Source organism: Corylus avellana, chromosome ca11, assembly GCF_901000735.1.
Source record: "Corylus avellana chromosome ca11, CavTom2PMs-1.0".
Classification (NCBI taxonomy): domain Eukaryota; kingdom Viridiplantae; phylum Streptophyta; class Magnoliopsida; order Fagales; family Betulaceae; genus Corylus; species Corylus avellana.
In genome coordinates, this window is record NC_081551.1 from 7,936,617 (window position 1) to 7,954,754 (window position 18,138).

General features: G+C 38.1%; 1 protein-coding gene across 2 annotated transcripts; it reads right to left on the bottom strand.

The window, feature by feature from the left end:
* Positions 1–17: 17 nt before the first annotated feature.
* On the bottom strand, positions 18–17,666 carry LOC132165514 (uncharacterized). Of its 2 annotated transcripts, XM_059576114.1 has the most exons (8): positions 17,255–17,314; positions 14,309–14,338; positions 10,320–10,455; positions 9,968–10,060; positions 9,724–9,865; positions 3,645–3,954; positions 3,419–3,473; positions 18–274 (listed from the first exon to the last, which is right to left on the bottom strand). In XM_059576114.1, exons 3-8 carry the CDS (start codon positions 10,326–10,328, stop codon positions 200–202), a joined length of 684 nt encoding a protein of 227 aa, XP_059432097.1. In that variant the 5' UTR covers positions 10,329–10,455; positions 14,309–14,338; positions 17,255–17,314; the 3' UTR covers positions 18–199. The 2 variants fall into 2 exon arrangements, with proteins under 2 accessions (XP_059432097.1, XP_059432096.1); XM_059576113.1 differs by lacking the exon at positions 10,320–10,455 and having other exon boundaries at positions 17,255–17,666.
* Positions 17,667–18,138: the final 472 nt, after the last annotated feature.

The window sequence follows — 18,138 nt, forward strand, 5'->3', positions numbered from 1 at the left end:
ATAAGTAGTGTTTAATAATTATAACATCTAGGATAGAGTCAGCAGTCAATAATTATAAGAAATGGAGCTTGGACATTACTTATTATGAAAAGGCATATAACTTAATATAAATATAAATTATACAATTGCTGCTCCAAAGGTAAAGCTAACCTGTTATGAAACGGAGCGTCTTAAGGCATTTGAACCAAAAACTGACTAGTTAAGCTGGGGAGAGAGCACTAGACAGCGACCTGTATGCATTAGCACACACTTTGAATTTCTCTTCGGCCATTACCTGCAATATACATTGATTTCTTCTAAGACTTCAAAACAAAAACCACAAACAAATGCATAAAAGGCATTAAAAAAACAAGTAAAATCACTTAGGCCAGGGGGGGTCCTTGGGATGTCAATGGTGGCCTCCTTCCCTAACCTTGTATTTCTTGTGCAGTAGCCTATCTTCTCACGACAATTTTTTCACCTCCTTCAATGATTTTTCACGTTTAACTCACCTATACTGAGAGAGAGAGAGAGAGAGAGAGAGAGAGAGAGAGAGAGGATATAGACAGGGAACATAGTACTTTGGTTGAACACTACAACTTGGAGGGCCACTAGATTTTACAACTATATATATATATATATATATATATACTTGCTAGCAAATGTAACTGTTGTAATAGACCACAAGCGAAGACTTGATCACTTGTTTATTTACAGCGACTTGGCATCTTTTGATTGGAACAAAGTGAGCAGTATCTTCGGGCTTAATCTTGTGAGTAATGAAGGAATTTGTAGCATTTTTTTTACAAAAATCCTATCTTCCTATAAATCAGGTTGGCCATGTGATCAGCTCCAATTCACTTATCTACTGCATCGGGGCAATCATCTAGGCTTGGCTGGATAGCTTTTTTATAGAAAAAAAAAAACCTGATGGCTTGGGTCTTTCTGAGGTCAGAAGGATGAAAAATAGTGTAAATGAGCTCATTTAATACTAAATTTACGTTCAAGTTCAGTTTATTTAACAAATAAATTGAAATCAAGTTGAGTTTATATGAGTTGAGTTCAAATTGTTTATGAAAAGCTCAAAATTTTTTGCAACCCTACTTACCGCAGTACTCGCATAATATAAGGTTAGGCCTAGGGCTATAATCAAGTCGAGTCAAGCCAAGTATTGGCTTTCCGAACTCAGCTTGAAAAACATATACATAGGCTCGAGCATGGCTGAGCTCGAATCGAGCGTTTGGAACATATTCAAACTTTGCTCGATAAAAATCAACCAAGTTCATCATCAACTCAAGCTCAGCTCATTTAATTAAACAAGCAAAGCTCGAGCTTGAGTTAGATTTCAATTTTTTTACCAGGCAATGAGAATTGACTGAGAACTCGAACCGCTTTACTAATTGACCGCGTCATACTTGGTTCATTAAGGTTAGGGATGGATAGAACCAATCAGAAGTGTAAATCGAGCAAGTGAAGCTGAGAAACAGACCGCAGCACGACTAGGACTCAAGTTAGAGGAGTTTTGAGTGTGAGCTACCAGCCTCAAATTTATTTTCCCTGCTAAAGATAGTTAGATTATTTGAAAAAGCAAATAAGAAATCGGGCAAGCATTTCTGCTAATTTTGACTCCATGAATAGAACCCTTATTTTCTTCCCTCATTATTATGCGAGTTAGCACCTCCATGCGTTAATATTAATTCTATACTAAAAAGTGCTAGTGTGTATATACTAACATATACATATATTACACCCATTACATACACTAGCACATTTTAATTGTATATATGTATATGTATATGTTAGTAGTATGTTATTGTATACACCAACATATATATATATATATATATAATGTGTGTGTACACACACACATGTATATCTTAACAAGCCAAGTCGAGTTTATACAAGCATTGCTCACGAGCTTAAACTGAGCTGAGCAGAGTTCATTTGAGCTTAGCTCGTTTAATCTTTGAGTTATAATTACTGTTCGAGCTTGACTCGTTTATTAAATAAACTGAGCTTGAGTAAAAGCTTATACGAGTTGAGCTTGAGCTATTCATGAACAACTCGGTTCATTTACAGCCCTAGTTAGGCCTTAGGCCACTCCAATCCTTGGCAACCCCCAATTCCTTGGTGAAGTTTGATCTCAAGTGTTTGCCGAGCCACCAAGAGATTTTACTAAGCAAAGATACAGTGGTATAGGTAGAATGTGTTGGTACAGAAAATAGAGATGTGTTAGGTTTTAGGTTAGTTAATTCGGTGTCCAAAAGTGTATTCTTTTCTCGTTTGAAGTTTTGTTTGCAAGAGCGTTCGCTGGCGTCCGAACGTGATGTGTTCCATAGTAAAACCCGAGAGCTTCATTCAATGGGCGTTCGTTCGCTGGGCCGTTCGAACAGTAGTTGCCCCTAGTGAATCCAGAGAGCTCCATTCGCAAGGCCATTCGTTGAGGGTTCGGATGAGTGGTATCAATAGAAGTTTAACCTAGCCACGTCCGAACGGGTATCAAGTCCGTCTGAACGGAAGCTGTCCGTTACCGCATTAGGGCTTACCAACTTCAGCTTTGATTTCTATAAAATCCTAGTTCTGTTCGAACGAGGCCGTCTGCCGTCCGAATGTTACTACGGATTTTCCATAATAAGGTTTTCTACTTCAACAAGGAAACCTATTTCTCAGTGCCTATATATAAGACTATAGAGCACAATTTTTTCAAGCAACTGAGAGGTAAAATTCTATATTGTGCTAAAAGAGGATTATCAGTATTCAAAGCTTCAAAGCCATGTTCTCTTAAAGTGTTGCGGTATTTGAAAAATCAATTTGTTCATCAACAATAAGAAGTATATTGGAGGATCTGGTAAAGGAGAATCACTTCAAGAAGGTTGTCGAGCTAGGAAGACAAGCGGGAAGCTTATTGATTTTATAGAGCCTTGGAGTTGCAAAGGATTGTAAATGTCATTGTGTAATCTGGATTTTCTTTTAGTGATTTACTGGGTTTTGCTGCCCTGGAGAGGTTTTACTTTTAGAAAAATTTCTAAAAGGTTTCCTTTTCATTACCAAAATATTTGTGTTTCTGTAATTTACTGCTTTACATATTTTGGTGATTGATTGTTGCATGCTTCTTATTTTTAATTCCGCATTATTTTTGTTAAACACCTACTCATCCCCCTCTAGGCGTATTTTGGAGACTAGTTTATATTTTCAAAATGGAATCAAATCGATCCCTTAATGCCTTTCTAGATATTCCTCGATATCTCAGCAGATAATCAGAACTGTATATGGGTTCAAATCCTGCTTATGGGGCAATACATGCCAAGAGGATCGAAGAAGGAATGTGCATAAGAATATATAACTAACCCACTTCAGCTGAACACATAATCTTTTAGCAGTAGACATGCAAGAAGTTTAAGTAGAAGATTAAGCAGAGACCAGAAACCTAAACACTTACCTGTGAAGGGCCTTGATGTTTGTCAGGATGCCATTTTAAAGCTGATAAGCGGAAACTGCAAGGAGAACAGCGCCAAAAAATGATGTAACGGTAGAGAAACTAGAAGATTTATCTATGTACATTAATATACCATGAAATTTATATATAAGTTTCTGTCACTCAACGTTGTTTCATTGTCAAGTTCATGCTAAAAAGAGCATAAAAGAACTAGAGTCTAGAGACTTACGCATTTTTAACATCTTCTATCTTCAAAGGGCCTGTTGGAGGCAGACCAAGTATAGTTCTATCAGAGCGTGATCCTACAGCACATGAATCTTCATCAGACTCAGCTTCACTCTGAGTTTCCCATCTTTTAGCTCTACTGTTTTTCCAGCTTGAACGCTCTCTCCACTCAAATCCAGATGTTGAATTCTGGAAAGAAGATTCCTGCCATGACTTAAAAGTCCATGTATACCATTTGTTCCCAAATGTTGCCTTAAAGATTGGCTCCGGATCATCATCGAAGTCCTCAGAAATACTCTTTTTTCTCAACTTACCTAAAAATGTTATATAAGGGGAAGCATTAGTGACAGGACAACATAAAGGTAAAGAATCATAACTGTTTGTGTCGATTAAGCAGCCTGAGCTTTTAAATTCTTTTTTCTTTTTTGGATAGGTAATGTCAGTTCATAAATAAGCGCAAAGGGGCGCAACCCAAGTACATAAGAAGTATACAATAGGGCCCAAGTATACAAAAGCTTTTAAGCTAAGAATAAAGCACATAAATCTAAAAATTCAGCAAGTGTTAACACTTGCGACGAATACCACATTACTCTCCACGAGTAAAGTGTTTGGAGTACCATTTTCTTCAATTCAATGAGTCCAAGTTCACGGTCCTCAAAGCTCCGTGCATTCATTTCTCTTTATAGACACCACATAACACACAAAGGAACCATTCTCCAAATTTGCAAAACTGTACGGTTACCCCTTTGTCCCCTCCAACTTCCCAAATAGTCCTTCATCCTATCCGGCATCACCCACGTAACACCAAACAACTAAAGGACCATGCTCCATACCTCAATAGCAACCTCACAATGCAAGAATAAGTGATCAATTGATTCTCCATTGTGTTATACATACAACACCACTCCGTCACTATAATGTTCTTCTTACGTAAATTATCCAATGTTAATATTTTCCCCAACACCGCCGTCCACACAAAAAAAACCACTCTCGGAGGAGCTTTACTCTTCCAAATACTCTTCCAAGGACAAATAATTGGTGCCGGATTAACCATTACCTGATAATAGGACTTCACTTCAAAATTCTTCCTCTTCAAGGGGATCCAACAAATTTTATCCACACTACCCTGCCTAATCTGTTGGAAATACAGTAACTCGAAAAATTGTGAAACCACTTCCATTTCCCAGTCATGAACAGGTCGAGAAAACGTAACATTTCAATGAATAACACCATGTGCCATATCCATATTCTCCCCCACCCATGCCTCCTTTGCGCATGAAATAGAGAACAAGGCTGGAAAAAGAATCTTCAATGGTAACTCCCCACACTAAACATCATGCCAAAACAACACTCTAGAATCATCTCCTACCTCAAATCACACATGCTAGTTAAAATTATCCCACCCCCTCCGAATACATTTCCACACTCCCACCCCATAGGATCCCCCTACTTCCTTGGAACACCAACCACCCCTCCTCATATCATATTTAACTGCCACCAAATTCCTCCACCAAGCATCTCCATCAATGTCAAACCTCTACAACCATTTGCCTAACAAAGCTCGATTGAACTGAATCAAATTCCTTACCCCTAATCCCCCCCACCTCCATCAGCTTTACCTGGGACCAATTTACCAAATGAAACTTGAATTCATCACCGACACCTCCCCACAAGAAATCTCTTTGAATTTTGTTCTATACGCTTCGCCAGTCCCACTGGAATCTGGAACAAAGATAAATAATATGTGTGTAGATTAGAAAGAGTGCTTTAATCATCGTTAGCCTACTACCCTTGGATAAATACATCTGCTTCCACCCTGCCAATTTAACCTCCATCTTCTCAATGACAGTATTCCATATAGATGGATCCTTATAATGAGCACCCAATGGTAAGCCCAAGTACATAAATGGCATCGAACCCACTCCACACCCAAGTATTCTTGACAGACCTTCCATATCTCCCACCTCACCTACAGGGACAATATCAAACTTTGACAAATTTATTTTCAAGCCTGAAATCACTTCAAAACACAGCAGCAAACATCTCAAATTACGAAGTTGTTCCACCTTTAGTTCGCAGAAGATAAGTGTGTCATCTGCGAATAACAAGTGTGATACTACCATTACCTTTGAATGTCGCGAACCCACCGAAAATCCAGACATAAGATCTCTCTCCACCGTTGCATTTATCATCCTGCTAAACGCCTCCATCACCAACACAAATAATAGAGGAGACAAAGAGTCCCCTTGTCTCACTCCTCGAGAGCTACTGAAAAAGCCTGCAGGCGTCCCATTAATGAGGACAGAGAAACGTACCGTAGAGACACAATGATGAACCCAACCACGCCATCTTTCCCCAAAACCACACCTCTCTAACATATATAGTAGAAAGTCCCGGTTGACGTGATCATAAGCCTTCTCTAAATCCAGCTTGCATATGAGACTTGGTTCCCCAGATTGAATCCGACTATCCACACATTCATTTGCCTTCCTAGAATAAATGCATTTTATGTATGTGACACAAGATTCCCCGATACTGGGTTCAACCGACTTACCAGTACCTTCGAAATTATTTTATACACTCCACTTACAAGACTAACAGGGCGAAAATCATTAATCTCCACCGCTCCAGCTTTATTGGGGATAAGCGCAACAAATGTAGCGTCAATACTCTTCTCAAATCTTCCACTCATGAAATCCCTTGAAAACCGCCATAAGGTCCTCCTTTACCACCCCCCAACATTTCTAAAAGAAAGCCATAGTAAATCCATCAGGGACGGGTGCTTTGTCGCTCTTCAACTTCTTCACCACCTCCCATAATTCATCTTCCTCAAATTCTCGCTTCATCCAAAGTCTCTCCTCTTCATCAATGGAGCTAAAAGCCTGGTTGTCCAACAAAGGAGCTAACAGCCTGGTTGGTCTCCCTTGATACTGTTCAGAATACAATGTTTTATTAAAGTTCACAATATGGTCTTGTATAACTGCTGGATCATCTGTCCTGCTCCCATCCACCATCATAGTAGCAACTGTGTGGTTTCGCCTCTGTGAATTGACCAATCTATGGAAGAACTTCGTATTTCGATCTCCTTCTTTCAACCACAATGCCCTAGATTTCTGCCTCCAACTCACTTCCTCTTGGTATAGGATCTTCTCTAGGTTGTGAGAACACTCTTGTCGCTTAATCATCTCCTCCTCCATTAAAGCTCTAATTTCTTCAATGTGATCCAGCTCACTCAATCCCTCTTCCATCTCCTTTTTCCTTTTCCTTAAGTCTCCAAAAACCTCCACATTCCATATTTTGAGAGGGGAGTGCTAGGGAGCCAAACAAATGAATTCAGAAAAATTTTCAAACTGACGTGGCAGACCGTGAGTGGCAAATAATGGAGAAGGAATTGCATTTTTTTTAATTTAAAAACCCTTGTCACATTAGTTTGAAAATTTTTCTGAGTTCATTTGTTTGACTCCCTAGCACTTCTTATTTTGAGATCACCTTTCAGTGCTTTCAACTTTTGAGCCAACACATAACTCAAATTACCTTCAAAGCAATAAGAATCCCACCACCTCTTTACCTGCTCCACAAAATCCTCCGCTTGTAACCACATATTCTCAAACCTTAAAGATATTCGACCCCTTCTTCCTACTCCACACTCCAATATCACCGGAAAATGGTCCGATAGTACCCAATGAAGCCTTTTCTGACATACATCTGGAAAATATTCCTCCCATGCTGTGGATGTCAAGAATATATCAAATCTAGATCCCGCACGACGATTAGACCATGTGATCCTCCCTCCTACCATTGGAAGATCGATCAGTCCCTGTTCAAAAATAAGTCAAAAAAATGGGTCATTGCTTGCGTGTGTCTGGATGCACGTAATCGTTCTCCTGGATTTCAGACTACATTAAAATCCCCTCCCATACACCAAGGCATTTCCCACAGATTCATTAATCCACGCAATTCATCCCATAAATTACTTCTAACGTCATCAGCATTTGGCCCATAAACACCAGCAAAAGCCCATTCAAAATTTTCTGTAACACTTCTGAAGACACAGGCTACCACAAATCTCGCTACACATTCCTCAATCTTCTCCACCACTCGTCTATACCACATTAATAAAATACCCCTGGATGCACCTGTTGATCCCAAATACAGTCAATAAACATAATTACACCCCCACACACTCCAAACCACCTCCCTATTAATGACCTCCATTTTTGTTTCCTGCAAACACACAATATTAGCCTTCCACTCTCGTAACCTCCTCCTAATCTTTATCCTTTTCTCAAGCTCATTCATACCTCACATTCCACGAAATTATTTTTGGCTTCATAAAAAATATTTACCAGCCCTCCCCTTTCCTGTCAATTTAGATGATCCCTTCACATCATAATTCACCATGCATTCCAACGGCTTTAATTCGCGATTTCCTCGATTCCCCGATTTGTCAATCGCCTGTTTACCGTGACCCACTCCCTTGTTAGATTTACTGGCCTCAATGGCAGTAAACAGAGCCAGCAAATCCTCCTCATGCCCATCACAAGTTAGACCCAAAGCATGACAACATTCTAATACCATCTCTAGCACCCAATCTAGAGACAGTGATTGAGCTCCTCCATTTGCCCCATAATGGCCAGCGGTTGAATATCCAGCATCTCTGTCCCCCCAAACTCATCTATTATTGTATATTCCCCATCTCCATTTCCCATACTCTCCTCTTCCTCCTTATCCTCTCCCGGTTCTATATATTTCCCATTTTCAACTAGCTCCGTTGATTTCTTATCAGTCAGAACCTCCTCTCCAGCGATTTCTGAGCATACTACATCACTGCTGATCATCTCCACCATTGCCAGTGTTCCCCTGCCCTTATTGGTTTCTCTAGTAATCACATGTGTGTCTCCGGCAAGTTCTGGGTGGTAAGAGTGTCGGCGTTTCCTGACCCAAAGGCTGACCCGTCCCTTCTACGGCGCCAATGGGTTCTGTTACATCCTTTTCTGCCATCTCTGCCTCAATTCCGGCCTGCCCAGATGAACACGCATCCTCCACTCCTCCTGTCACCACCTCTACTGCCATTAGAATTCCACCTTTGTGTCTCCTCGTGTGGCCAATGCTCTTGGCGGCATGTTCTGTGGCCATCGCTGGTGTTCCACTGCCCTTATCGGTATCTCTAGCAGTCCAACGTGTGTCCCTGACGAGTTGTGTGTGGGAGAATGCCTGCCTCTCCTGACCCAGAGGCTGACCCATATCCTATACGGCACCAATGGGTTCTGTTACACCCTTTTCGGCCCTATCCGCATCGGTTCCGGCCTGCCCAGGTGAACACACAGCCTCCACTCCTCCTGTCACCGCCTCTACTGCCATTAGACTTCCACCGTTGGATCTCCTCAAGTTCCCGATCCTCTTGTCGTCATGTTCTGTGGCAGGTACACTTCTTTCATCTCCGGCGCCCTACTCCGGCTATTCTCCCCCGCTCCTCAGTCGCCGGATGTTCCAATCGACCCGCGGGCTTTGGGCGCCATTGTAACTGTCTCCTGGGTAAAATTCTACGAAAGTAGAATTTACGATATCTGTTAATGGGTTGTTACCGAATGGGCTTACCTGGGTCCATCATTTGTTTGGGCTGAAATGGCCTGGCCCATCCCCTTTTACATTTTAGATGATATATATTTTTCATTAAGAGTATTTCAGTTCAAGAAATGACTTCCTATACATTTCCCACTACTTTGGTGATCACTTTAATTGTTTGCAATAACCACACCATATTTGTACTGATTATGAAGTATAAGCTTTTCAAACTCGGTCACAATCTCATCCAACTTCACATGCCATGCATGCATAATGGTGATTTCTATTACTTGACATTTCAAAAATATATATGAGGATTATTTTGTCACTTTGGCCCTAAATCTAACCATTGAACTGGTTAGTTCCACCACATAGGCTGGGATGCAGATAAAGAAACCTAAAATACTACAAGGTAATTAGAATAAAGAACTCAAGAACATGCACTTTAATAAAAATACATTGTATATAGATTAAGAAAGAAAAAAAGCTAATTAAATGTGAAGTGGGGAAAATCTCACGTCTTATTTTCTTGTGGTGAATTTTGTCAGCATGATGGGCAGAAAACTTTGATCCACCTTTCTTACCAGAGCTATATGAATGACCCTCCTGCTTTGCATGAGAGCAGTTTCCCATTTCAACTCTCATCATCCTCTCTTCATTCTAGGAAAAATTGCAAACAGAAGCGTATGCCATCATAATCAAGAATTCTAAATAAAGAACAGGTAGATCTTCAACAAAAAAAAGGGTTCTAGAAAAGTGTACCTGAACTTTTGAGGACCCACTTTTGAACAGGAGGTCTTTTAGAGCTCTCTTTGCATCAGCACGCTTTTGACGTGTTGCATATCTGATGTAATTCTGAATTGAATATTTGAAGTGTGAGAGGGATTGCAAAAAAATGAAGGGAAGCCAGTGACAAAGAAACAAAGGCTAAACTTCAATTATGTGATTGTTCGCATGAGAAGTACTTTTTAACTTCAATAATTCCTTCTTTTTTTTTTTTTTTTTCTCTCTTCTTTTTTGCTGTGTACTTCAAACAGTTGTAAGAAAGTAAGTGGAAATCGCCTAACATGAGTCATTATATTTAATTGCCAAGATATGTAGCTATATTGAATACTTCTGTCATATGGCAAACTAGAGCAGCGCAAAAGCTTTAGCAAAACTCTCAAGAACCACAAGCATGCAAGTCTGCATATGAAGAAATGAAATCCTCCATGAAACCCTTCACTTTTGTGCACACATCCCCATCACACCTGGCGAAATGCAAGACCTTTTTAGCTCATGGAAGACTTCAGACTCAATTTTAAGGATGGAATCTTCTTTGAAAATCAATGTATATATATGCATGAAACCAAATATTTCTGAAGTGATATGAATAGCACCTATTTGTTGCAAAACTCAGCAAATCTTAATGCATTTCTATAAATAGGAATTCATCACCCATCAGACTGGTAGAATTAGCACAAAACCAGAGACTCACATAACAACAGAATCTTAATTGGGTAGAAAAGAGTTTCTAAAACCAATAGAAACTCCTTGATTTATCAAGAGCTCCCCACTAAGTCCAAAAAATAAAGAAATAAGGAACTTTATACTGCACTGTCTATAGTTATCAACATATGTTTTCTCTTTGCCCATTGGACAAGCTTTCAAAATACAACTTCAGATTATACTTCATCCCCTAGTAAATTATAGCTAATACAAATTTAGCTGAGTTGAAAACCCATAGAGATGTCACTGTAACAAATAAAAGTTATATAAATTATTTCCAATCAATTAATATACTCAGGCGGATTTGGTTCTGGCGGGTGGAGTCAGTTACCTGTAGGAGTTTGATTAACGGTGAGGACTATTGTACAGTATGCGTTTGCGACGTGCAATTAATCTGAGTAAAGTTCTCCTATGTTATCAAAAAATATATATATAAACTCAGGCGGATTCAATGATTGGTAAGGAATACTGAAGTGACAGGGGCATAGTGTCCCTACCACAAACAATGCAGCTTAGAAAGCAGAAAGAGACCATGTTTGAAGAAGGGGGAAGGAAGGCAAGGGAGAATTACCTGGGGAAAGAAAGAAATAAAATCTTTTTGCTGTTGGAATATGACATTGGAAGAAATCAAAGGAGAAAATTATTGTTTGTTGTCTATAAGTATGGGAAAGTAACACTGCCAACTGATGTTGACTTAAAAATTGAGTAATATATACTTGTTCATGTCCGACATATTCAATTAACAAATTAGCATTTCAGCAGTACTTAATTTATATAAATTAGAATTTCATGCCTACTCTAGTCATGAAGGTCTCGAGCATCTATGCAGCACCGGTTATTCCCCATGGAAAAGAAAGCTATTATGTCAACTAACAAAGCCTGTTTCTTTACTTTTAAATGTAAGATTTTAAGGACCACTGGGATTTTCCATAAACCACCAAAAATTGATGAAGAATTATTTCGTCCTAAGTTGAATTGGAGCATAAACTTGATCACTAATGTCATAAGCTGATGCAAACAGTGAGAAGCTAGTTTAGTTTTATTCTCTGTTATTTTAATTTTAAAAGTCAGGGTATTTCTACAATTTCCAAATTTCTAGATATGGCATTCACTTTGGTCCATGAACTTTATAATGGGTTGATTATGTTATTAGGTTCTATTTGAGGACCTAATAGTTATTTATTTTGGGCATAGTAGTCAAATCTCATTTACTCCAAGTTCTATAAGAGTTAAACATTAGTTGCATACGTACATGCGAATGTTTTTTTTTTTTAATAAATAATTCATTTCATTGAAAGGCGCAGAGGGGTGCAACCCTAACATTAATGATGTATACAAAGAAAGGCCCCACTAAAGGTGAAAAGAAGAACAAAATTTCACAAATTGAGACAAAGTAGAGAACTGGGAAATATTAAAAGCCCCCGCCCAATTGAAGAGGGACTTGACAAAAATGCTTTTGAGCTCGTCTTGCTACTTTTCATGATCTTCAAAACATCTTGCATTCCACTCTCTTCTATCTCCATATGGTCCACATTAAGCACAGCAGGGCTATTCTCCACACATCCATAACTGAACAATTACCTCCTTGACCTCACCAACAAGCTAACAAATCTAACACCCTTCCAGGCATAACCCATGTGACGTCAAAATGAGTAAAGATCGCACTCCATAAGTCTCGTGCCACTTCGCAATGAAGAAGGAGATGATCTACAGATTTGCCGCTCTACTTAAACATGCAACACCAATCCACCACTATTATTCTTCTCTTACGTAGATATCCAAAGCCAAAATCTTACAGAGAGTTGCCGTCCACACAAAGAAGCTCACTCTCAGTGGTACTTTAACTTTTCAGATACTCCTCCAAGGGAAGGAAGAAACCCTCGATGTAGCCGCCCCCGAAGTAGAAAGCACACGAAAAAATGACAGCACCTCAAACTTCTTTTGCTTTGAAGGAGTCCACCGAATAAAATCCTCCCCCCTGGCTGCCGTCTGAGAGCATACAACATCCCAAAAAAGCCATCACCACCTCTACCTCCCAATCCTAGGCAGCTTGTAAAAAAGGTACATTCCATTGAATAACGCCATTAGAAACCTGCATATTATCCATAACCCACGCCTCCTTACGTCTTGCAATAGGAAATAATTCCGGGAAGGCTTCCTTCAAAGACTGATCTCCAAACCAAATATCATGCCAGAATCTAATATGAGAACCATTGCCTACTTCAAAACTAAGAGATCTCGAGAAAACTCTCCACCCCCTCCTAATAGGTTTCCACACTCCAACACCAAAAGGCTCCTCAACTTCCTTTGTACACCAACCTCCGTTCATACAACCATATTTTGCTTCTACAACCACACGACAAAATGCTTCCCTTTCCGTAGCAAATCACCATAACCATTCACCCAACAATGCTTGATTAAATTTACTTAAATTCCGAATTTCCAATCCAACAAATTGCATAGGAGAGCAAAGTTGTGACCACTTAACTAAATGGAACTTAAACTCCTCATTGAGACCACCCCATAAGAAATATCTTTGAAGTTTCTCTATCCTGTTTGCCACACCCAAAGGAATAGGGAACAATGACAAATAATATGTAGGTAGGTTAGACAAAGTACTCTTAATCAAAACCCTTGTATGTATTTATGGGTTAGGGTTTAGGCATGAACTTTTTATGAGGTTTATGTGGTGCCAAGGAAACCCTAACAGTGGCACTTAAGATCTCTAGGTGTGAGGCTAGACAATATTTTCTGTGGCACTTAAGATCTCCAGGTGTGAGGTTATACAATATTTTCTTCTCTTCCTATGTCTTTTTAATTTCAATCAATAATTGATCGAATTCCAGACCCAGTTTTGCATTAATTATTTTTCCAAGGTCCAAAACAATAAAACCCTTTTTTTTTGATAAGTAAAAAACAATAAAACCCTAAACCATTCTTTTGTTAATTAGCACACAAACAGCTTCTCAGGTTACTGATAACAGCCCAGAACAGCAACTCAAAGCTTGAGTTTTTGTCCTTGTTTTGTCTCAAACCAACCTCTTTCCTTAGTATATTAGAAATCCTAAATTCCTCAAACTTTTACCTACCTTTTTACCATCATAAACCTCAATCCCTTACTAAATCCTACAAACAATTCCTTCCTATTTCCAGCTCCTTAAAACCCTTCAGAATTCAATCTTTCCTAGCCTGGTCTGAAGCAAAAGCTCTACTTGCTTATCCCATCTGTTGGAACTTTAAAGACTCATTCCTGAAGCATTATCTAAATTAAGCACAGGCAAACATCCCTGTGCTGCAGTCCTAAATTAGATTAGGTCTCCAATCAGTTTGTCCTACATCATAAGGATAAAGATGATCTAAACAATACATACAATAACTCTGAACTAACAATAAGTTGCATTGATATTTATTTGGCACACTTGAGTGATTACTCTTATTATTTTTTTTACAGGTAAACAGAACTCATACACTGCTACGTGATTGAGACCTGTATATCTATAAATAAATAGCTATTCTGCAATGCCAACTTCAGCTGTTGTACCTTTAATTCTTTAGCATGTAAAATTAAACTTAATATTCCATAAGAATACTAACAGTAAGTACTGACTCACGTACCTTAGTTGGTTCCTGACCTCCTTTTATATCCTGCAAAAGTATTTAGACTGTCAAACTTCTTTAAAGATGTTAATACTAAATAAAATCATGGAAAACTATCAAATTCATATCCTTGCTTTCACTTAGCATCAAAAAACTCCTTAAGTTATCAGTTTTATCAAATAAATCCCTACAAATGAAGAATTTATTAAATAGATCAGTCCAATCATATTCTGTCAATTTTTCTCACAGAATACTTGTAAAATACCAATTATGCCCGTAAAGAAAAAAATTGCCAAAAAAATCCCTCCACAGCCATTCGCATGAAGGTGGCCTCCATGGCCATGGAGGTGTTCATGGCTGTGAACCTCCAAAGCATGGAGGTTGGGCCTCCATGCATGGACCATGGAGGCATGGATCTCTATGGACTCATGACGGAGGTCCATGGATGACCTCCACAACCATGGAACAGGTGTGGTAGTCCAGAGGTTGGACCTCCATGGCCTTGAAGGTATGGAGGTGAATGGAGACCTCCTCCCCATGGCCGTGGATGGCCATGGAGAGATTATTTTGTTTCTTTTAAACTGTTTTTTTTTTTTTTTTTTGTAATTTTTTCTTTTGGGGTATAATTGGTATTTCATAATTACTGTTAAAAAAAATTATGTACGGATCTATTTGATAAATCCTTCATCTAGAGAGATCTATTCAATAAAATTGAAAACTTAGTGAGCTTTTTTATAATGAGCGAAAGCAAAGGATATGGTTTTGATATTTTCCCAAAAGTACGTACTAGCTAAGATATGTAAGTATATGTGTCTATGTATAATGCCGTGTTTCTATGCACGTGTGTGTGTTCACCATCACTCAATTAAAAGTAGCTAATCATAGAGTGCAAACATGCAAACATACATAATAAAGAATTGTTGAGCAGAAAAAAAATGTATTTAAACAGAATATCATATAAAGATGATCCAGCTCCTTTCTTATAGGTTTAACATAGCTTCAAACAGAGGGGAAACCATTAGATTTACAATCGAGTGTCCCCTTCTAAAATATACCTAATTATCTCTATGATGCTCCCCAGCTTAAGTAACTAAACATATTAACCGGTGTCCACTACACTATGCACAACTCTTTTAGACTCCTTTTGGATCTTGGAGAGAGCAAAGAGAAAAGAGATGGAAATTGCTAAGTTGCTTAAGAAATGAGGATTTTATTTAAAAATTTGTACACTTATCTTTTATTTCTTTGAGCTTTCCACTATCCAAACAAAAAATTAGAACCCAGATGATGAAAAGTAATTTTGCATCAGAGAAAGCTAAGCAGGTTCAACACATACCCGGGTAGCATGTCCACACACAGACACATAAGCCTTTGTGTTACATAAAAAGATGCACAAGATATGGATTATGGATAGCAGAGAAAGACACTAAATTATAAGCAAAAAAAAATTATGTTCTAATCTTGAGCTAGAAAAATAAATAAATAAATAAATATGGAACAATCTGAAACAAAACCACACAAAGCTGAGTACAAAGAAGAGACAAAAACCCTTCACCATAAGAAGGAGATCAAACCAAGGCTCACTCGAGCATGGCAGAAAGCCCAATATACACATAACAATAACCAAAGGAGCTGCACAAAGTTGAGGCTAAAATGAAAAGGAACCAACCTCAGTTTATAAGATAATCTACCATGAAAATCTTAGGAGTCAATTACATTAACCAAAAAGGCAATGCAGATGATTTATTTGAACACCAAATTATCCTGCTTGGAAAAGCCTATATGCTCGTGAACAGCAAATGGATGAAAATCTGACAACGTAGGAACTATATGAGATGATGCCCAATCTTATTTGCTTTATACTTTTCATACTAGATCTGTGATGAATAGCTAAGGAAAGTCAAAAGTAAATCCATGTCTAACACCTAAGCCAATCATGAAATCATTCTACTAAATTAGGGTCAAAATGCGACGAACAAAGAAACCAAATAATGAAGCTTAAAAAAAAAAAAAACCCTTAATTTCAGTAGTAGTTAGACATAAGGCAAGCCTAATATTAATGTCTACATATGGCTTTATAATGGAAACATAATTGAGGACAACTTCTAATCTAACATTAAAGTACATGGGTAGGCATCTAGATTCTAGACTTTAGCAATTGGTATCTAATTGAATGGGACTGATTTTGGGGTGACGGATGAATATGATATCATATGCTCAAATAACACAATTATAATTGGATGGGTTAAGATACTGGCACTTTAGAAGGATTTTCCAAAACCATCAAAAGTACAGAATAATCCATCTACAAATAACCACATGCCTCAACACGATCCTAACCCAGCACGCAAACACTAATTGTCACCCATACTCTAAATGACCTATATAGTCTTATCTATGTAGGAAGTATGTCAAAAATGATAACGAACCATCCAAATGAAGGTTTATTTGAACAACTTCTGACATAAACCAACTTGATAAGTAAAGTACCACTAAACTAACCAATTGACCAATTTTTCTTTCAAATTGATTCATTCATCGAAAAACAAATACCCAATTGACCAACAATTAAAGTCGAAATCACAAAATTTGAACATCACAAGATGACCGCAGAGTGATTTATGGAATTTAAAACAAGCCCCACCTTAGCATTTTAAGAACTTAAGAGAGTACATCATCTAACCTCCTCTTATTCTGAAATAAAATCTCTTTTTCAATATTACAATGGCAATGACACAACTTTCTATGTAAATGATTCAAATGCAAAGAACAATTGTTTGCCTGCAAATACATCACGAAATAAGTAGAACAAATTCATATCCACACAAAAATACAAACTTTCACCAAATGGGCAATACCCCAAACACCATTACACAGAAGAAGAAAAAAATGCTTCTTGAAAAGGAATTTAAAAAATAATAAAATAATAATAATAATAATAAAATAGAGAGATAATAAACTCACAGACTTCCACTTGTTCGTCCACTTCTGACATGAAGTAGGGGTAGAATGAAAGGAAGCAAAATGGGTTGCTGTTGTTGTAGATGAAATCAATGAATTTTTTATCACCGCCAGGTTTCGCCATCTGGGTATTTGAAATTGCATATTGATCAAAAATGAGAGGAGAAGAAAAAAACCCACTAGTGGATTCTAGTTATCAGTCACTCTTTGGTGCAAAAGATTATTAGCCTATTGTCACGGAGAAGGAAGCGCTGCTTCTCACGCAAAAGAAATATTTGCTATTTTCACGAGAACGTTTTGGTGCCTTGATGGCCCTTGAGCTATCTCAGGCAAGGAGGAAGGAAGGCTTCTCCCTGCTATCTGTGCTTCCCCCTATTCTTTTTCGGGCTCTGTAAATGATTCGGAGTAGGCCGGGACTGTGTACTTGGGCTCCGTATATCCATCTAGCTCATCGGCCTGTGCCTGTGTTTGTTAACTTTCCATTTTGGACTAATTTTTGGATTTGGGTCCTTGGAAGAAAACAAGTTGGTTTTGTAGTTCGGGCTAACAATTTTTTGTGCGATTCGTAAATCTGACATGAATTTAACACAAAATTACAAAATTATGATTAACGGATTTAACTTGTTTAATTAAATGGGTCAGGCTAAATTGTCTATATAATTTTATACTTGTACATCAACATGATTCGAACTTAACATGCGACAATTAAAATTAACAATATTTTACATGACCTGTGAACCCAATATAAAATTACAAATTGAGGTTGAAGGCGATCATATTAGGATTGACATACTATTATTTCAGTACAACAGGAGACTAATTGCCACCCATAATTTGGACCTTTGGGTGGAGGTTTTTATTTTTTATTTTTTTTATTTTTTACTTTT